The sequence below is a fragment of the Pistacia vera genome, unplaced genomic scaffold, assembly GCF_008641045.1.
Source record: "Pistacia vera cultivar Batoury unplaced genomic scaffold, PisVer_v2 Contig179, whole genome shotgun sequence".
In the NCBI taxonomy this organism is placed as follows: Eukaryota; Viridiplantae; Streptophyta; class Magnoliopsida; order Sapindales; family Anacardiaceae; genus Pistacia; species Pistacia vera.
In genome coordinates this window covers 600,919-618,917 of record NW_022195887.1, presented here as the reverse complement: position 1 = coordinate 618,917, position 17,999 = coordinate 600,919, and the positions used below count along the sequence as shown (strand labels likewise).

The 17,999-nt window shown below is 41.9% G+C and overlaps 2 protein-coding genes across 3 annotated transcripts; both read right to left on the bottom strand.

Annotated features, from left to right (window-relative positions):
* Positions 1–282: 282 nt before the first annotated feature.
* On the bottom strand, positions 283–3,822 carry LOC116126294 (protein MAIN-LIKE 2). Of its 2 annotated transcripts, XM_031411990.1 has the most exons (6): positions 3,672–3,822; positions 3,239–3,352; positions 2,500–3,144; positions 2,232–2,399; positions 1,757–2,146; positions 283–1,670 (listed from the first exon to the last, which is right to left on the bottom strand). In XM_031411990.1, the coding sequence occupies exons 2-6, from the start codon at positions 3,332–3,334 to the stop codon at positions 732–734; spliced, it is 2,238 nt and encodes a 745-aa protein (XP_031267850.1). In that variant the 5' UTR covers positions 3,335–3,352; positions 3,672–3,822; the 3' UTR covers positions 283–731. The 2 variants fall into 2 exon arrangements, with proteins under 2 accessions (XP_031267850.1, XP_031267851.1); XM_031411991.1 differs by lacking the exon at positions 3,672–3,822 and having other exon boundaries at positions 2,500–3,159.
* Positions 3,823–5,727: 1,905 nt separating this feature from the next.
* Positions 5,728–7,377, bottom strand: LOC116126298 (thymidine kinase-like). Its single transcript, XM_031411994.1, has 4 exons — positions 7,198–7,377; positions 6,960–7,104; positions 6,296–6,417; positions 5,728–6,132 (listed from the first exon to the last, which is right to left on the bottom strand). The coding sequence occupies exons 1-4, from the start codon at positions 7,356–7,358 to the stop codon at positions 5,847–5,849; spliced, it is 714 nt and encodes a 237-aa protein (XP_031267854.1). The 5' UTR covers positions 7,359–7,377; the 3' UTR covers positions 5,728–5,846.
* Between the last annotated feature and the right edge of the window lie 10,622 nt (positions 7,378–17,999).

Sequence of the window (17,999 nt, the reverse complement as noted above, 5' to 3'; positions counted from 1 at the left end):
TTAATTAATTTATGCTAACCCTAAAAGACGTCGATTTGCTGTCTCAAATCCTTATCTCATTCCACCAAATGTATCACTTCATGTATTAAATTAAAACAGTCAAGTAAAATACTAAAATGCCCTCAATCTCAAATACCTTTGTTTACCCCTTTTTGTAGATATACATCAAAAAAATACTCTTTAACAATCCAGAAAGTTGAATGTGAGACAGACAGAGACAGCCATATTGAATCATCTGCTCGATGCAGGCTTAGAAGAATATCAGAGTCTACAGAAGAAAAATACATGAACAGAATTATGATATCCAATCTACTTCCTGCATGTCCTAATGCTAACACAACTTTCAATTAACACCACAAAATATGTGTATACACAATTCTATAAGACGAACATTAACATGGCAGTAATTGAAGAATTACTCGTTCCCTTCTAAATATCTCTAGAGTAGAACACATAAATAATCTACTTTCAGTTGCCTCTAAACTAGGGCAAGCTATATCAATAAGCTAGACAAGATTTTACAAAAATAGACCAGCCTTGAAACCTTCAAACGGCAAACGCAGATTCTTTTTCAAGAATCTTCTTCGATTGCCACTACCGCGTTTATAAAGACTGATGATGTTAGTCTTCTGTTATAATGATCGGATTTCTAATAATCAACCTTAGCAGGCAATGTGAACGCATTTGATTAGTTGTGAAACTTTTTAAAGGGCATGATAATGCCTTTCATTTTAGGTCATGATGCTGTTATCACCCTGCTTTGCAACATCCTCAACAGTTCCAAGAGATGACTGTGGAACAACCTCTTCTACCATCTTGGCAGTATAAGTATCAGTCTCACCAGCAAGCTGTGGGTCACTGAGTTCGACGGTTGTATCACATATTTGTGAGTCATTGACCTCGGCAGTTTTATCACAAGTTTGCAAGCCGTTGACCTCACCAGTACCATCAGGAATTTGTGTCCCCCCAATCTCACCAGTAGCATTAGATATTTGTGAGTCCTTGACCTCGTCACTTGCATCACAATTTTTTGAGTCATTAACATCATTAGATGTATCATAAAGCTCAGATGAGTGCATAACAACCTCTTCTGACACTTTGGCAGTTTGAGGATCAGCCACGCTAACATGATGAGTGAACTGAGAATCAATGACCTCAGCAGTTGCATCATAGAGCTGAGAGCCATTGACAACATTAGCTGCATCATAAAGTTGAGAATCATCGACCTCATTAGCTGCATCACAGAGCTCTGTGTCATCAACCTTTTCAACTGCATCATCAAAACACATCTGTGCTTCACTCCCACGAACTGCGTGGGTGAGCTGTAAGTGATGAACATCAACACCGGCCTGAGGTAAGTGAAGTTGATCAACCTCAACAATACCTCCACAAAATTGAGATTCATCCTCACTAGCTGCAAGACCTTCCATGGGCTCATTATCCCGTTTCTTTTTTCCAGAATTCTTCCTTCTTACTCTTTCTTTCCCCCTTGACCGTTTCCCAAGTTCAGTATCTGGGGTGACTGATACAACAACTTGACTTCCAACTTGGTCCCGCAAACAGTCTTGTGCGATACACCTTATCCTAGAAATGGAATCATATTGTTGAGCATCCAACCCCTTTGTTGAGAACGTATCTGCTAAGTACGCAATATCCCTTAAACCAGATATCTGTTGCAGTAGGAAATGATAAATATATGTCACATGTATTTGCAATAGCTAGAAAATGTCACTTAGCTGGTTAAAGTTAGCCTTACCGTTCTCTGAAACTCAGATGAGAGAGAGATAGGTCTCCCCACAACTTTTCGAGTAATTCTCAAGTACCACTGCATGTACTCATTTTCATCTGCATTCTCGTCATCATCCACAACATGAAGTCTACGGTCTGACCATTCACTAAGTTCTGAATCCATTTTCCCCGACAAATCCACCCCACCATCAACCCCACGACTCTTTCTAACCCATCGCGGCACATCTTCCGGGATTGCTTGAAGCATGCCATATTGCCTTAGACAGCGATCAGGAAGGTGTCTTTCTGCCTTATCAAAGCATATCAACATAGTTCTAGATCTCCCCAAAATCAGAGTATTTTTGATATTTTCTGGTATTACTGTGCTGTCCATATATTTGTAAGGAAGCCACTCCACCTATATGTCAAGTAAATACCAACTGAATAATAGTTTTGTAAACAACAAATCAGGCTATAAATTCTACACAAATATTAAAGCTTACATCAGATGGTTTCAGGGAGTCTAATGCTTTACGGTAAAAAACTACATCACGATTAGTTGTTGGGCCACTTTGTTTTCCCTTCCACCTCAATACAAATGGGAAATGATCATGGATGGGATCCCTATTAAGCTTTGGGCGGCCTATATTCAGATGATAATAGCTCCAACACTACAAAAAACATAACCTATCATCATCAGCATTAAATAGAATGTAGTAAACATAGAAATTCATCAATGCTTAACCAATCAAGGTAAACATGAATAATCACCTGTAGTAGTGTCAAACAACCGCATATAGTACTTTGAGATTTAACAGAGGCGTTCCCAAGTGCTCTATACAAGAATGCCAATGTTGCTGCACCCCAGGCATATGTTCCCGCATCCTCAAAATCCTCAAACAACGGAAGATACATCACAGGCACCTTATTCCCTGTGGTAGTAGAAAATATCGTACTTCCCACAAGGTACAACAAATAAGCTCTTGTATGTCTTTCCACTTCTTCAGTCGATGCATCCTCAGGACAAATAGAAAAATACTCCTTCAACCAACTCAACTTCACCATTCCACCACTCGCATAATTTGAATCCGGAACTTTCCCTAAATACTTAAGACAAACTGAAGTACAAGTAGTGTGCGTTACCCCAATCACAGGCTTCCCATCAATTGCCAAGCCTAACATTAACGCAACATCTTGAAGAGTCACTGTCATCTCTCCAACAATGAAATGAAATGTATTCGTCTCTCGCCTCCATCTCTCAACTAATGCAGATATCAACGGATTATCTAAACTAATTGCAGGAATCTTTCTTAAGTAACCAAATCCAGCTTTTTCTACTAACTCAATCTGTCTCGGCATCAACCTCCATTCTCCTAACTTTGAAGTATGTTCATGACATCTAAGTGCACCACGCTCCTACACATTATTATTCTTATAAAAACAATATTAAAAAACATCTATAATTCAATTTATACATGATTGAGGAACAAATTAATAATTGAAAATTCACCTGGCCGTCCCAAACCGCAGAGGAGACATGTTTATCTTGGTCATAAAGTACACAAGGATCAAGCGGTCCAGGATTGGTTGTTGGTGAAGTGTCCATTAACGGTGATTATCAAAGCTGAGGAAAATGCAAGCCGGTGAGATCATGTTTAGTTAAACAAAGTAGCTCAACTCAACTCAAGCAAATGAAGTATTTGAGATTAAAAATTAGATATTTCAAAACCCTAGGTTATGTTTAGTCATGAGAACTGTCCGTTTGGTTGCCGAGAAAGTGGAGGAAAATGAAAGAAATGAATGGAAATTTCATACATGTTGCATGCGTAGTGTTTGTTTTACGAGGGAGGTAAAAATATGAAATATCAGAGTGAATTTTAGGATGAAACGACGACGGAGAAGAGGGAAGAGGAGGATGAGAAGGAAGAATAAAGTAAACTAACCTGAATTAGAAGGATTTAAACAAAACGACGACGGAGAAGCACCGAAATCGCGCGTTCCTACCTTACGGTGAAGTGGAGAAAGAGCTGAATCTGAAAACCCTCAAAACGACGAAGAAGGCGTCGTTAGGATAATGGTAAACGATGAGTTTTGGCGTTCTATGTATTGTAGCTGAAAAATAAAAAAATAAAAAAAATAAAAGCAATCTTTTTGTGTTAACTCCCTCACACACGTGGCAGATATTTGCCGGGGCTTTCGCGTGTACCATGTCGGCCCAAACTATTATAATCACTTTACTAGGCTAATTGTAAGCAATCCAAAGCCTGAATGGGCCTGAAAACTTCTATTCCTCTAATTTTTTTTTTTCATATGTAACCAATGTTTTAAAACCTGGCCCGGCCCGGCCGGTTTAACCGGTTCGACCGGAAACTGGCCATTGAGCCGGGCCGGGTTAAGCAAAAAACTGGGATTAATGATTCACCCAAATTGACCCATGGTTGGACCATAGTAACTGTAGCGAACCTCCTGTCCAACCGCTTTGAAACCAAAACCGGGTTACTCTTAACCCCATCCTAATTTGTAACTAATTTCTCCTTTTCAGTTTTCATTCGACATTTTCTCTCTTCCACTTGCATTTTCTTCATTTCATCTTCATTCCAGCTTCATTCTTCATTTCATCTTCACCATTTCTTCATTTCTGCATTTTCGGCAGTCGTCATCAACGCATTTTTAATGCATTTTCGGCAGTCGCCGTCAATAGGGTAACGATCTTCAGTTCTTCTTCGCCACTTTGGGTGGAATTAAAGTTCAAGTTCTCAAATTTTTGCCGCTCTTCCATAAATCCTTTCTCTTCACCACCACAACCAAGCCCACCACTACTCTCTTTTCTTTTCTCATTCACTCTCCACCAAGCACCCCTTAACCTTTTTTTCTTCTCTTAAACCCGCCACTTGCTCCATTTCTTCGTCTGGGTTTAGCGGCTCTCTCCATTTTCACCACAGCAAGTGCAACTTTTGCGGTGGGTTTGTTGTGGCCATAGCCGCATTTGGGTCTATCCAGAAACCAGAGGAGTGGTGTGCGTTTTTTTTTTTTTGCGTGAATAGTTTCTGATTTTGAGGGAAAAGGGAACTGAGTATGATTTATTTATTTTATAAATTTATCATTTACGCATTCATCTAAATTTTGGGTTTCTTGAAAACTTGGTAAATTGCAAATTATTGGAATGATTTGTGATGAAAACTTGGTAAAGAGGAAATGCATGCTAAGAGATTGACTATAATAATTTAAAAACAAAGAAAATTTCATACTTTTGGGTTCACGAGCAACCTATCAAGAAAAATTATGTGACATAATTTGAATTGTTTAAAAAAATTATGTATTTGGTTTTGGGTTGTTTTACTTACTTAATCTCCCAAGATTTAATTTTTATATTTTGCAAACTGAAGTTTTTGCTTGTAGTTTTGCATTGACGAAACATTGCAGTTTTGTTTGGATGATGTTGGATTGTATTTACAGCATGATGACATTATCAGTTTGACCTGTCGGTCAAACCGATTAACCCAAGACCCGACCATTTTGACGAGTTTTGTCTTTGGTTGGTTATTAAAACATTGTACGTAACATTATTGTTTGTCATACTAGTTGACATTTTGACTAGTTAAAAATTTATTATATTAAATAAGAATAAAATTAAAATGATAATCTCAATAGTTTTATTACCCAATGTCAAAACACAATTGATATCTATACCATTTCTGTTTTCTCTGTTTTTGTATAAAACATTACTAATTTACTACTACAACTACGTAAAAGTGTATTTATGAAATGAAACATCTTCAATAATCTAATAATCCTTTTTATAGTACTATAAATAAACACCCCAAGGAGCAAGACTGGAGTGATAAAAGCTTTGCAACATAAAATTAAATGTTAACTTAAAATAAAGCAAGTTGCTTTAATAATCTTTTAATTTTATTCATTAAAAAAACCATTTGTATTACTATAGTCTATTACCAAGGCTTTGGAAGAAATTTAATTCTATATACATGATAAGAAGTACATTTTGACTTTCAAAGTCAAAGACGCCATGGAATGTCCAACTTGAGCATGTTGGACAAGTACAAACTGCAGATGATAACATAGTAATTAGTAAACTGTAACTAAGCCATAAATATCATTTAGATAGCTACAGCTGCCTCAACCTCAAGACGAGATTCACTCTGAACCTTACGACATTCCAGTACACTGCTTGCATTTGCAGCTTCAATCACTAGTTGCCCATTGACATAATGCTGGCGGCAGACAGGCATGTACACATCTGCTCCCGCAATAAGTTCAGTCTGTTTTGCCATCGTCTTTCGAAAGGTAAAGAAGGCCCGTTTCCCGCAGAGTTCACAGCGAGCTGTCAACTTGGTCACAGTATCAGCAAGGGGTACCACATCGAGAACTGAACCAAAGCTCCTTCTGCCAATGAAAGTTTGGGTTTCCATCAAAAACATATTATGGTCTATGCCAGATTTCTCTCAAAATAAGCACTTTCATGCATAGCATGATAAACAGGGTGGCTTAGAATAAAATGATAAAATTACATTTAGAAAAAATGCACCTAATGAGTATTAAATTATACCTCAAATAATCACCATCAAGGCCAGCAACAATTATAGTTTTTCCATCATGATCAGCAGCGTTGCAGCAGAAATCATAAAGGTCTTCAAAAAATTGAGCTTCATCAATACCAATCACATCAAGCTGCCCACATACCAGCAATTAGAAGACGAAAAGCATCCATCATATGCATCAAAACTTAAAAAATCACCTTCAGTAGTATTCACAATAGATTACAAATTTAAAACACAACAAATATTTTCAAAATATGTAGCCTTGAACTTCCCATGATATTTAACTTAATCATAAACAAATCTCTTAATTCAAAAGATACACGATTCTAAAATTTTCCGTAAACAATCCTTTAATTTTAATAGCACTAGCAATACACTTTTTTCCAAAGGTAGACCGGTAGAGCCTTCAACTTCCCGTAAGATTTAACTTAATTACATATAGGTCTCTTAGTTTAAAAAAATACGCAAAAAAAAATTATGACCCATCAAACCATAACTAAGCATCAAATCAACCATGATCCACCAGCATCAGTTACCCTCATCAAGTAATTAATTAAATGTTAAGACACTATAAGTACTAAGTAATAAAAACCCCAACTCCCATGTAAAGAATTATAAAATATCAGAATCAGAAAATTATCATCACAATATAGATTAATTAAATTAAATTACCTTCTCATAAGCATCATCTCCAAGTTTCTGTCGAAACGACGTGAGATCTGACAATGCCCAGCACGGAAACTTGATCCCATCGTGAGTCACCACAGAGTCAACCGCATATCTTTTATCCTTACTTGATTTTATCATAGCAACGTTCCTAAACTCAATCAAATAACAAAATTTAAAATTATCCTTTTTTTCAAATACTTTCACTAATTAAATAATAACAGCATCTCAAAATTAAAATTACCTGCCGTTGTTGCCTTCGGATCTGATCCGACGGAGAAGGGCGGTGGTCTTCCCTGCAAACATAGGACCTATGATGACGTGCACCTCACCGGAAGCGCGATGATGATACTTGGCTCCGTCCATGGGGTTCACCACCGGAATTGAAGGCTTAAAAGAAGCCATGTGTGCTGGTTGTTGCTTAATATAGGGAGCGGAGTTACAGAATTAGGGTTGTGAATTGGAGAGAAGTGAGGAGAATGAAATGGTGGAGTTTGAAATAAATAGGATTTGAAAAGTTTTTTTTTTTTTTTTTTTTTTTTTTAAAAGCGCGGGGAGTGGAGCGGTTTAAATTTTTGGAGGGAAGTAAAATTGAGTTGATTGGGGGAAAGTGAGAGAGAGAAAGAGGCAGGTGGGTGTAAGTGAGTTGGGCTTGTTACATTACTAGCCCACTGGATTTAAGATAATTTATTTTATTAGTATTTAAGATCTTTTGTGTCTTCAAATTAGGGAAATTTATTCTCTTTTTTTTTTTAAATAATTAATGCTAGTCACATGATTTTGTGTGTTCTAATTTATACTATTCGAAACTTATAAATTAGAAATTTAATTAATATGACAATACATTTGACCTATGAGATGAGTTGATTGTTACATTAACAATAAGTTCATATATCATGGACCACATTCAAAGATTTTCTTTAATTAATTGAAATCACATTTAATAAAGAATAAATATTGGCTCATAACCTATTTTTACAAACTTTCTTTCACAATCCCGACATGATAGTTTGCAATTGAGTAAACGAGACCCATAGCAAGAAGACATAAAATATTTGTGAGCTGATCAATTGCAAGCTACCTCAATATTTATGAACTTATCAATTGCGAACTATCACATTAAGAGTTATTAGAGAAGTTTGTGATATTATATTGTAAGTATAATATTACTCTTTATGATATTAGATTGTAAGTGTAATATTACCCTTTGTTAAAAGGATATTAAAATTTTAACTCTTACAATTATACTCACATGAATCCCAATAAGATATGTCTTAGACAACTCAACTAATGTTTCTATGAATCTCATGTCAAAGTTCCCGTGCGCAGACATTCATCAATTGATATATGCCATCCGATTAAAACATTTAAACCTAGAAGTAAACTTGAAGCAATCACATGATTGGGTGACGAGAATCAAGAGAACATAAAGCATTTGACTATACATAATTTGATGTAGTGTCTTACATGTGATCACATTTTACTCCTTTCTTCTTCTATCTTCTATACCATCACCATCCCAACTAGTGGCAGGCTGGAGGCCTACCATGTAACCCACTAACCCAAGCCACTAGATAATGAAGTTAAATGTCTATAATAACCTTGCATCAACCCCTTTGGGCAAGTAGGTTTGCATTGTGGTTGTGGCAGGGCATTATGGGTAGAGTGACATATTAGAAAATGTGAGGACAGCTAGCTAGTGAAACGACCAAAGTAGCTTTCGTGGGAGGCACGAACCAGTCTGGTAATATATTCCTGGGGGAACGACTTTCGTATACCCAAAGTTTATTGTATAGGCAAAGTGATACATAAAAGGTTTGTAAATGATAAACACTCACTTTTGATGGATGGATCGCTGGGGAACCTGTCGGAGTATCTGAGCCGATAGTCTACACCTTACTGGAATGCAGACTTCGGAGTCATTTGAGCAGTTCGCAGATTCCAGCGACGTGGACCTAATGTCCACATCAGTTTAACATTTAAGCAAGGTGAACGAACTGTCCTCTGCAAGGACGACCCTTAGCTCCTTTTGATTAGCTGACTCTTTCTTTGTTTGCAGGTCCTGCTTTCCATGTGCATGTCCGGAGAAGGTTCGACTGGGAGCCGCAAAGGGGGAGGTCGCTCTGAAGGAAGAGAAACGCAACGCCTAAGCAAAGCCTGGAAGCCGTCGAAACAGAGAGAAACCTGTTTTAAGTCTGCGAACCGGTACCTGAATGAAAGAGAAGCGGCTCTTCGAACGGTGGACTTCCAAAAAGCGGAGCTCGAGTGGATGCAGAGAAAGCAAAAGAGCTTCAAAGGACCATAGCCAGGCTCTCCAAGGAGGTCGGAGAGAAGGACCAGGAGCTCAAAGGACCTGTCTGCGGCTTTGAGAACAGAACAAGAGAAGGATGCCTCCGAGAAGCAAGGCAAGCTCTCGAGGCTGAACTTCAGGCAAGTCAGGGAAAAGTTGCTTCCCTGACTGAAGAGATGCAGAATCAGGCATAGAGGTCGAGGAGAAGTCTGCCGTTGGGCGATCGAGTCTATCTATGCCTTGCGACCGAAGAATCCATGACTGATTGTCCAACCTTCCGGAGGACTGGCAGGATACCCTCATGTCCATGGCACAGGAGAATGACGAAGCGGCGACCGTCGAGCATCCGATCCGACAGGAGGTTCAGGACATGCCTCCGACCCCTAGCCAACCAGCCCTGGACGATGAGGTCGATCCTCTAGGAGCCAGATTAGGGCATATGTTGTGCCATTTGCCTATGTACTCTCCTCATTAATGAAATAAATTTTTGCTTTACAAATTCTGTCGCTTTATTATACATGAGTTGCATTGTTTACAATTTGGGACAAGTTTATGTGAACAGGATAGCACATTTACACGAACAATATTACATGCGAAGATTGTTACAAGCGCACAAAATAACACTTTACAAAGGAAATGATTTACAAAAATCAGAAATTAATTTACAAGGAAAACTGAGTTCGGAATTACTGATAGTATGGTCGAAGGTGCTCAGCATTCCAAGCTCGGGGTACTTTGGAACCGTTCAGCCTTTGAGATGATAAGTCCCCGGTCTTATCACTTTGCCGATGCGGTATGGACCTTCCAGTTCGGTCCTAACACTCCCGCACTTGGTTCCCTGGTACCGAGAAGAACTTCCTTTAACATAAGGTCGGACCTGGAAGTCTCTTTGCCTGACCTTTGGATCGAAGAACCTCTTCGCGCGTTGCTGGTAGGCTATTATCCTTAGCGAAGCCTTGCGCGATGTTCTTCAACAAGGTCTGGCTTGCTCTCATAAGTACTTCATTGTCGGCCCCATTGTACAGTCTCTCCGAAGTGAACCGTTCCTACCTCTACAGGGATCATCGTCGCATCCGTATGCTAGCAAAAAAGGTGTTTCTGAGGTGAAGGTTTTTGGAGTGTTCTGTATGCTATAAGACTTCGGGGAGGTTGTCAGCCCAATTCCCTTTGGCTACGCCAAGTTGGCCTTTAGAGTGTTCTTGATGGTTTTGTTGACAACTTCAACTTGGCCATTTGCTTGTGGCCTTGTGATTGAGGCGAATTTTTTATGGTGCCAGCTCATCGTAAAACTGCTTGAATTCCTCTGTGCGAACGTTTTCCATTATCCGAGATGAGGGTATAAGGATCTGTAGCGGCACACACATATTCTTGAAAACGAAGTCTTTAAACTTTCTAGTCGTGATCACGGCTAGCGGTTCGGCTCCACCATTTGGTGAAGTAATCTACCGCGACCACGATATATTTGACTCCCCTTTACCAACAGGCTGAGACGATGAGACGATCCCCCACGTGGGAAAAGGCCACGGGCTAGTCATGGTTATCAGTTCGTGGGAGGGAGCTCGTGGTATGTTGCGAACCGCTGACACTATCACACCTCTTGACAAAGTTGTAGGCGCCATCTTAGATTCGGGGCCAATAGTACCCTAACGAACAACCTTGTTTGCAAGAGATCGCGCAGCGGTGTGATTATCGCAGATCCCTTCATGTATTTCCTCATGAGTGATTCTGCTTCTTCGCTGGTTACACATCGAATGAGAGAGGCACTAAATCCTCGCATGTACAGCTGGTTCCCGATGAGGGTGTGTAACGAGCAGATCTTGTTCGCAGAACCCTTGCCTCAACCTTGTCATTAGGCAAGATCCCATCCTTGAGGTATTGGAAAATGAGGTCCCAGGAATTTGATTCTGTCACATTCACGGCCTGTTCGATCAGGCTAATACTTAGGGCCTCGATGAATCGAACAGGAATGTATCCGGCGCTTCTGAGTCCAACGATGAGGCTATTCTTGCTAGGGCGTCCGCCACAGAGTTGCCATCTCTGGGAATCTGAGTAATCGCGAAGTGCTTGAACGGCTCGAATGCGGCCTTAGCTTTTCAGATAACGGATCATGTTTCTTCCTCGGCTTGGTATTTCCCTAAAATTTGGTTAACAACCAACAGTGGTGTCGTGTGGACACTGATCGTGGTTGCCCCATTTCTTGGCTAACCGCAATCCAGTGAGCAGACTCCATACTCGACCTCATGTGGTTGCCTTAAATCCGAACCGAAGAATGTCGTGAACGCGAGCCCCTTCGGGGCTCAAAAGGAGAAGACCTGCACGACCCTCTTCTGTTTGATGATCCATCGACGTAGAGGTTCCAGGTCGACAGATTCGAGTAGTTTCTTGGATGGTTTCGCTAGGCGTTTGCTCTAACTCACTTGGAAGATAGGAGAATTCTGAATGAAGTCAGCAACAGCCCGCCTTTGATAGTCGATCTTGGCTTGTACTTCAGATTGAAATGACTCAATTTTATGGCCCATTTAAGTAATTTACCCGATGCCTCTGGCTTCTGGAGGCCTACCTGAGGAAGTAATTAGTCATCACATGGATAGTATGGGCATGGAAGTAAGGTTGCAGCTTTCTGGAAGCGATCGCAGGGCATAAGCTAATCGCTCCATTTTTGGATACCGTATCTCGGCATTCGTCAGACGCTTGCTCGCATAGTCACTTGCCATGGATCTTTTCTCTTCCTTTCCCGAACTAGGGTACACTGACCGCAAACTGAGAGACGGATAGATACAGGTAGGATCTCTTGGAAAGAGGCTTGGACAGGAGAGGTGGTTTCCCGATGTGTTCTTTATAGTTGGAATGCTTGTTCGCACTCGAGAGTTCACTCGAACTCTTTTGGCCTTCAGAACATTGAAGAACGGTAAGCAGCGATCTGTTAGCCTCGATATGAAGCGACTTAGTGCTGCTATTCGCCCATTAAGACTCATGACTTGTATTTTGCTGGTCGAGCTTTCCAATAGAGCAGAGCTTGAATTTTCCGGGGTTGATTTCTATTCCCCGTTGGTTAACATGTATCCTAGGAATTACTGACGATACCTCGAACGAACACTTGAGAGGATTCAGATTCATTCTGTACAGTCGGAGGATATCAAACATCTCAACGAGATGCGTTATATGATCTGCAGCACATAGGATTTGAACAGCATGTCATTACATGACACTCCATTGACTTGCCGATCTGATTGGAGAACATCCGATTAACCAATCGCTGGTAGGTCGCGCAGCATTCTTGAGGCCGAAGGGTATAACTTTGTAGCAATATAGCCCCTGATCTATAATAAAGATGTATGCTCTTCGTCTGGCCCGTACATCAGAATTTGATTATATCCCGAGTACCATCCATAAAACTTAGCATTCGTGCCCCGAGGTGGCATCCATGAGCTGGTCAATTTTGGCAGGGGTAAGCTGTCTTTAGGACATGTCTTGTTGAGGTCGCTGAAGTCGAACAGGTTCGTTACTTGCCTATGGGCTTCTTTACTAGAACGGGTTGGCAACCTAGGTCGGGTAGAGTGCCTCTCGGATGGACCCGTTTCGGAAGAGGTTATCCACCTTAATTTTAAGGCGGCATTCGCTCCGGATCCATTGCTCTTCTTTTTTGGCAACGGCTTGGCTTCGCTGTCGATGTTTAACGCATGGCAAATGATATCCGGACGATCTCGACCATATTTGCGTACGACCAGGGAACACATCGATATTTCTTTCAGGAAGCTGATTAGTTCGGGTGCGAGCTGGGGGTTGAGACTACTCCCAATCCTTAACACTCGGCTCGGCTCGGCTCGGCTCCTTCGGGTCGATCGACACTTCGGACAAATCCCCAACTGGCCCACTAGAAGGGCTTTCCTGAATTCGAGGATCCATACTATCCTCTGCTGGGTCAGGCTGTGGCTCGATCCGGCTGATCGCCATAACCTGTCGGGGAATACCACGCGAGATGCCTTCCCTCTGCACGCCATCTGCACTGCTTTATGTAACAGTCGTGAGATGCGCTTTGAGATCGCTAACTTTCCTATCCCGTCGGGGTGGGGAATTCATCTTCAGATGGTATATAGAAGTGACTACCTTGAAGTTTCTCAACAGGGTCGCCCCCGGATCCCATTGAAGGCAGATGGGTAGTCCACGACCAAGAATTCAGTGACCTTAGTCACTTCGTCATAGTCACCCAGTGTGACTAGGAGTTGGATCGTTCCCTTGGGGATCAGGTGGTCCCCTGTAAAACCATAAAAGGGATCGAGGCGGGCTTCAGGGCGGCCTCGTCTAGGTTCATTCTTTCGAAAGCGTCCTGGAACAGGATGTTATAACGCTCCGTTGTCCACTAGCATTCTGCGGACTTTATGGTGCCCTATAAGGGGCGTGATCACTAGAGCGTCGTCGTGAGGATGATGCAAATGAGCTGCATCCTTTTCGGAGAAGGCGATCGGCTCCTCCTTGGAACCTTTGTGGTCACTGCGAGTGTTCATCACCTGATTGGGTCGTGATGAGCCTGCGAGACATATCTTTCTTGGGCACTTCGCGTGTTCCTCGCGAGGTGTGGCCCTCCAAAGATTATGTTAACACTACTATACCTTTGCGATCACGACGCTTTCTTCTTGCCCTTTTGAATTTTCTCTTGCGCGAGAGCGGAGTCATCAATATACTCCTTAAAATGCCCTCTTAATGAGCTCTGATTGCTTGTTTTAGAGCTCGATACTCATCTGTGGATGCCCATTGTCTCGATGAAAGCGACAGTATTTTTTATTATTTCTAGCTGTCGCGGGAGTTTTCATGGGCCGGGCTCTCTGAGCAGGCTGGCTTCATCAGATTATACAAGAATAGCTGATACAGATGCGTTCAGTAGAGTATATTGGTTTATGTCGCGATCGCGACGATGGAGGGAGCATAAGACTTTATGGGCTCGTAAAGAGGTTTTCTCCCTTTTCGCTGATCGTCAGCGTCCCTCTGCGATCAGCTCTTCTACTATCCCCGACCAGGCATACTGCCTGAAGCGCCGGGTTGCGACGGCGGAATGCCGCTAATGAATTTTCTTCCGGAGGTACTTCTCCGCAAGGTTATAGAATCTGTGAGGGAAACATCGTCCTCAGCCTGTAATTCTTTCCACAGGTCGGTTTGTGACGAACTCCGGCTATGAAGAGAGTCCGAACAGACTCTTCGGTAGTATGAGTCACCTTGTTGAGTTCTCTGTGGAAACGGGAATGTAGGACTGGAGGGATTCATCCCTTCTTGCCTTATATTGCTGAGGTAGCTCAAAGGCATCGAGAACTTTCGATTTGCTTGAAATGCTTAAGAAAGTCGCGCTCATTTGAGGCCACGAACTGATATCCCGCTGGGAATGACCTGAACCACCGTTTGGCATGAAAGGTCAAAGTCACTGTCAAACAACGACATTTTGCTAGATCTGAGACCTGATGAAGCTCCATCAGGTCGTTAAATTCATATAAAGATCCTAAGATCGGAGTTTCCATCAAACGCCGCATGTCGGGATCTGAATCCTGGTGGGAGTGGAGCAGCTAACACTTCGAGAGAGAAAGGGGATGCAGATGCGACCTGCCCTTGTTCATTGCTGAGCTCTTAGTCTGTCTAGAGTCATACAACTCCTTAATTTGCGGCAATAGAGCCGTTTGGGGATTGCTTCACCCATGCGAGTTCGACCCTCGCGATTGCGATGAGGAAAGTCCGAAGGTCGGGTTCCTCTTCGACTACAACGGCGATTCCGGCCACTCTCGACACACGCTGGCTAGAGGCGTGTGATGGCGACGAAAGGTGCGGGGTTTTTCACGACCTTCGCGGTGGTAGGAACCGCCTCGCAAAGTGTGGGACCCTCTCGCATGGTGACGATCAGGATTGTTTGCTGGTGGTGATAAGAATCGCCCCGTCCAGCACTTTATGGGTGTGTACTTGAGAGGGGACATGGGACAGCTCGGGCTGCGTCTTTTCACCGAGTCTCAATGAGACTGGTATTTAGTTTAGGACGCAGTCAATGTTTGCTGGCCCTTTGGAGCCGTGGGCTTGTTTTTTGCCAATTCTTACCCTTTCGTCTACGCGTTGCAGTGCTACGGCAGGGCTATTTCCCTTTGCCGCGCTTTCGCGTGACTTGCAGGCGTTTTTGGCAGTTGCACCGCCGTAGCTGACTTGGATGGTACGCCTTGGTCCAAACGGTCCAACCTTCGGCTGACCTTCTGAAGAGTGTTGTCAAACCTCTCCAGGTAGCTTCTGATGGCGGGGTCAAGCTGTGAACGACGGGATATCCCCTGCAACATTTTGCGGGGCTGAGGGTTTTTGGAAGAAGTGTACCCCTGGACCTGGGGGAGCCCTCGGGCCCTGGTTGGTTGCTCAGGTTCTGGTTGGCGAGCCCTTTGCTGTTGTAGGATCGGTAAGTTAGGTTCTCCTGATGAAGGATGAATACTAAATCAGGCCCTCCTTCTAGCACCAAACTGTTGATGCGTGATTTTTACACCAACGAAATACACATGTGAAAGTTGAGCTGGCCCAAAAGGCACACGTGAATGTAAAGAAAAAATGATAGTAAATGCAATGGGGACAATTTTTAAAGTGGTTCGGATGCGGAGTAACAAGTCCTACGTCCATGATGTATATCGATGATAAGGGTCAGGTGCGTTACTGACTGACTTTACAATGGTAATACAAGGTATCAAATGCTGAAATTCGAGAGAGAGAGAGAGAGAGTAGCTAATCAAATGTAAAATATGCGAATCCCTTCATGAGAGAGGGGCTCCAATTATAAAGGAATGGATCGAGGCAATCATCACTAAATCTGTGGGTGGTGAGATTATCCGTGCAAAATCCTTCTTATGTCACATTGCCACCTTCTATAATGATTTGCGCAATTTAGAGCAGGGATTTTAACACGTGAGATCATCACAGCTTGACTGGCGCGCACCCATATTCGACAAAAGCAGGCTACGAGCGTTCCATAATTGACTTTTGCATGCTGATTGAACTTACATCAACCCTTATATTTTTAGGCATACAGATATCTATACCATTTCTGTTTCTTTGTTTTGTATAAAACATTACTAATTTACTACTAAACTACTAAAAGTGTATTATGAAATGAAACATCTTCAATAATCTAATAACTTTTAAGTACTAAAATAAACCCCCAAGGACAAGACTGGGTGATGAAAGCTTTGCAACATAAAATTAAATGTTAACTTAAAATAAAGCAAGTGCTTAATATTCTTTAATTTTATTCATTAAAAAAACCATTTGTATTACTATTACCAAGGCTTTGGAAGAAATTTAATTCTATATACATAATAAGAGTACATTTTGACTTTCAAAGTCAAAGACGCCATGGAATGTCCAACTTGAGCATGTTGGAAGTACAAACTGCAGATGATAACATAGTAATTAGTAAACTGTAACTAAGCCATAAATATCATTTAGATAGCTACAGCTGCCTCAACCTCAAGAAGAGATTCACCTGAACCTTACGACATTCCAGTACACTGCTTGCATTTGCAGCTTCAATCACTAGTTGCCCATTGACATAATGCTGGCGGCAGACAGGCATGTACACATTGCTCCCGCAATAAGTTCAGTCTGTTTTGCCATCGTCTTTCGAAAGGTAAAGAAGGCCCGTTTCCCGCAGAGTTCACAGCGAGCGCAACTTGGTCACAGTATCAGCAAGGGTACCACATCCAGAACTGGACCAAAGCTCCTTCTGCCAATGAAAGTTTGGGTTTCCATCAAAAACTTTATGGTCATGCCAGATTTCTCTCAAAATAAGCACTTCATGCATAGCATGATAAACAGGGTGGCTAGAATAAAATGATAAAATTACATTTAGAAAAAATGCACCTAATGAGTATTAAATTATACCTCAAATAATCACCATCAAGGCAGCAACAATTCTAGTCTCTCAATTTATAAAGGAATGGATCGAGGCAATCATCACTAAATCTGTGGGTTGGTGAGATTATCCGTGCAAAATCCTTCTTTATGTCACATTGCCCATCTTCTATAGTGATTTGCGCGATTTAGAGCAGAGATTGGACACGTGGGATCATCACAGCTCTTGGCTGGCCTGGCGCACGCCCATTATTCTGACAGAAGCAGGCTGCGGGCGTTCTCATGATCTGACTTTTGCATGCTGACTGAACCTTACGTCGACCCTTATATTTTTTAGGCATAAAAGAAGTCCCCTAGTTTTTAAGGTTTGAGGATCGAACCTTGGAAACTATGTCACACCGCGATTGGATGATTTCTGGAAATTCTGGTGATCCCGACCTATTGAAAGGAGGTCGGAGTAGCACTTTTTGCAAACACGTCCTCGCATTGTCATTGTTCGCAGAGGATGAGCGACCTGATTTCGTCAGGCGTTACCTGTTATGCTTTTGATATGGGTGCATTTAATGAAGCAGTCCCTATGCTGACAGATGTGTCCTACGCATGATAAGTGTCAGCCAGGCGCTTTAAATGCGTTGTATGCAGACACAGTACCACTTCATCAGAACATTAAATGCGCGGCATGCTGATTCGACGCCCCTCATCAGAGCATTAAATGCAGATTGAGGCGCAATTAATGCTCTGAGAAAGAGAGTGTCGTCATTTGAGTTTCTCAACAGAAACGATGAAGATTTGACTTTCTTTAATCGTGACGCTCACTCTTTCCCACTAATCTTTTTCAGGCAATGTCACTAGAGTCTTTTTCACAGAGAGTAAGAGATTTTCACGAGCTTGAAACCTTT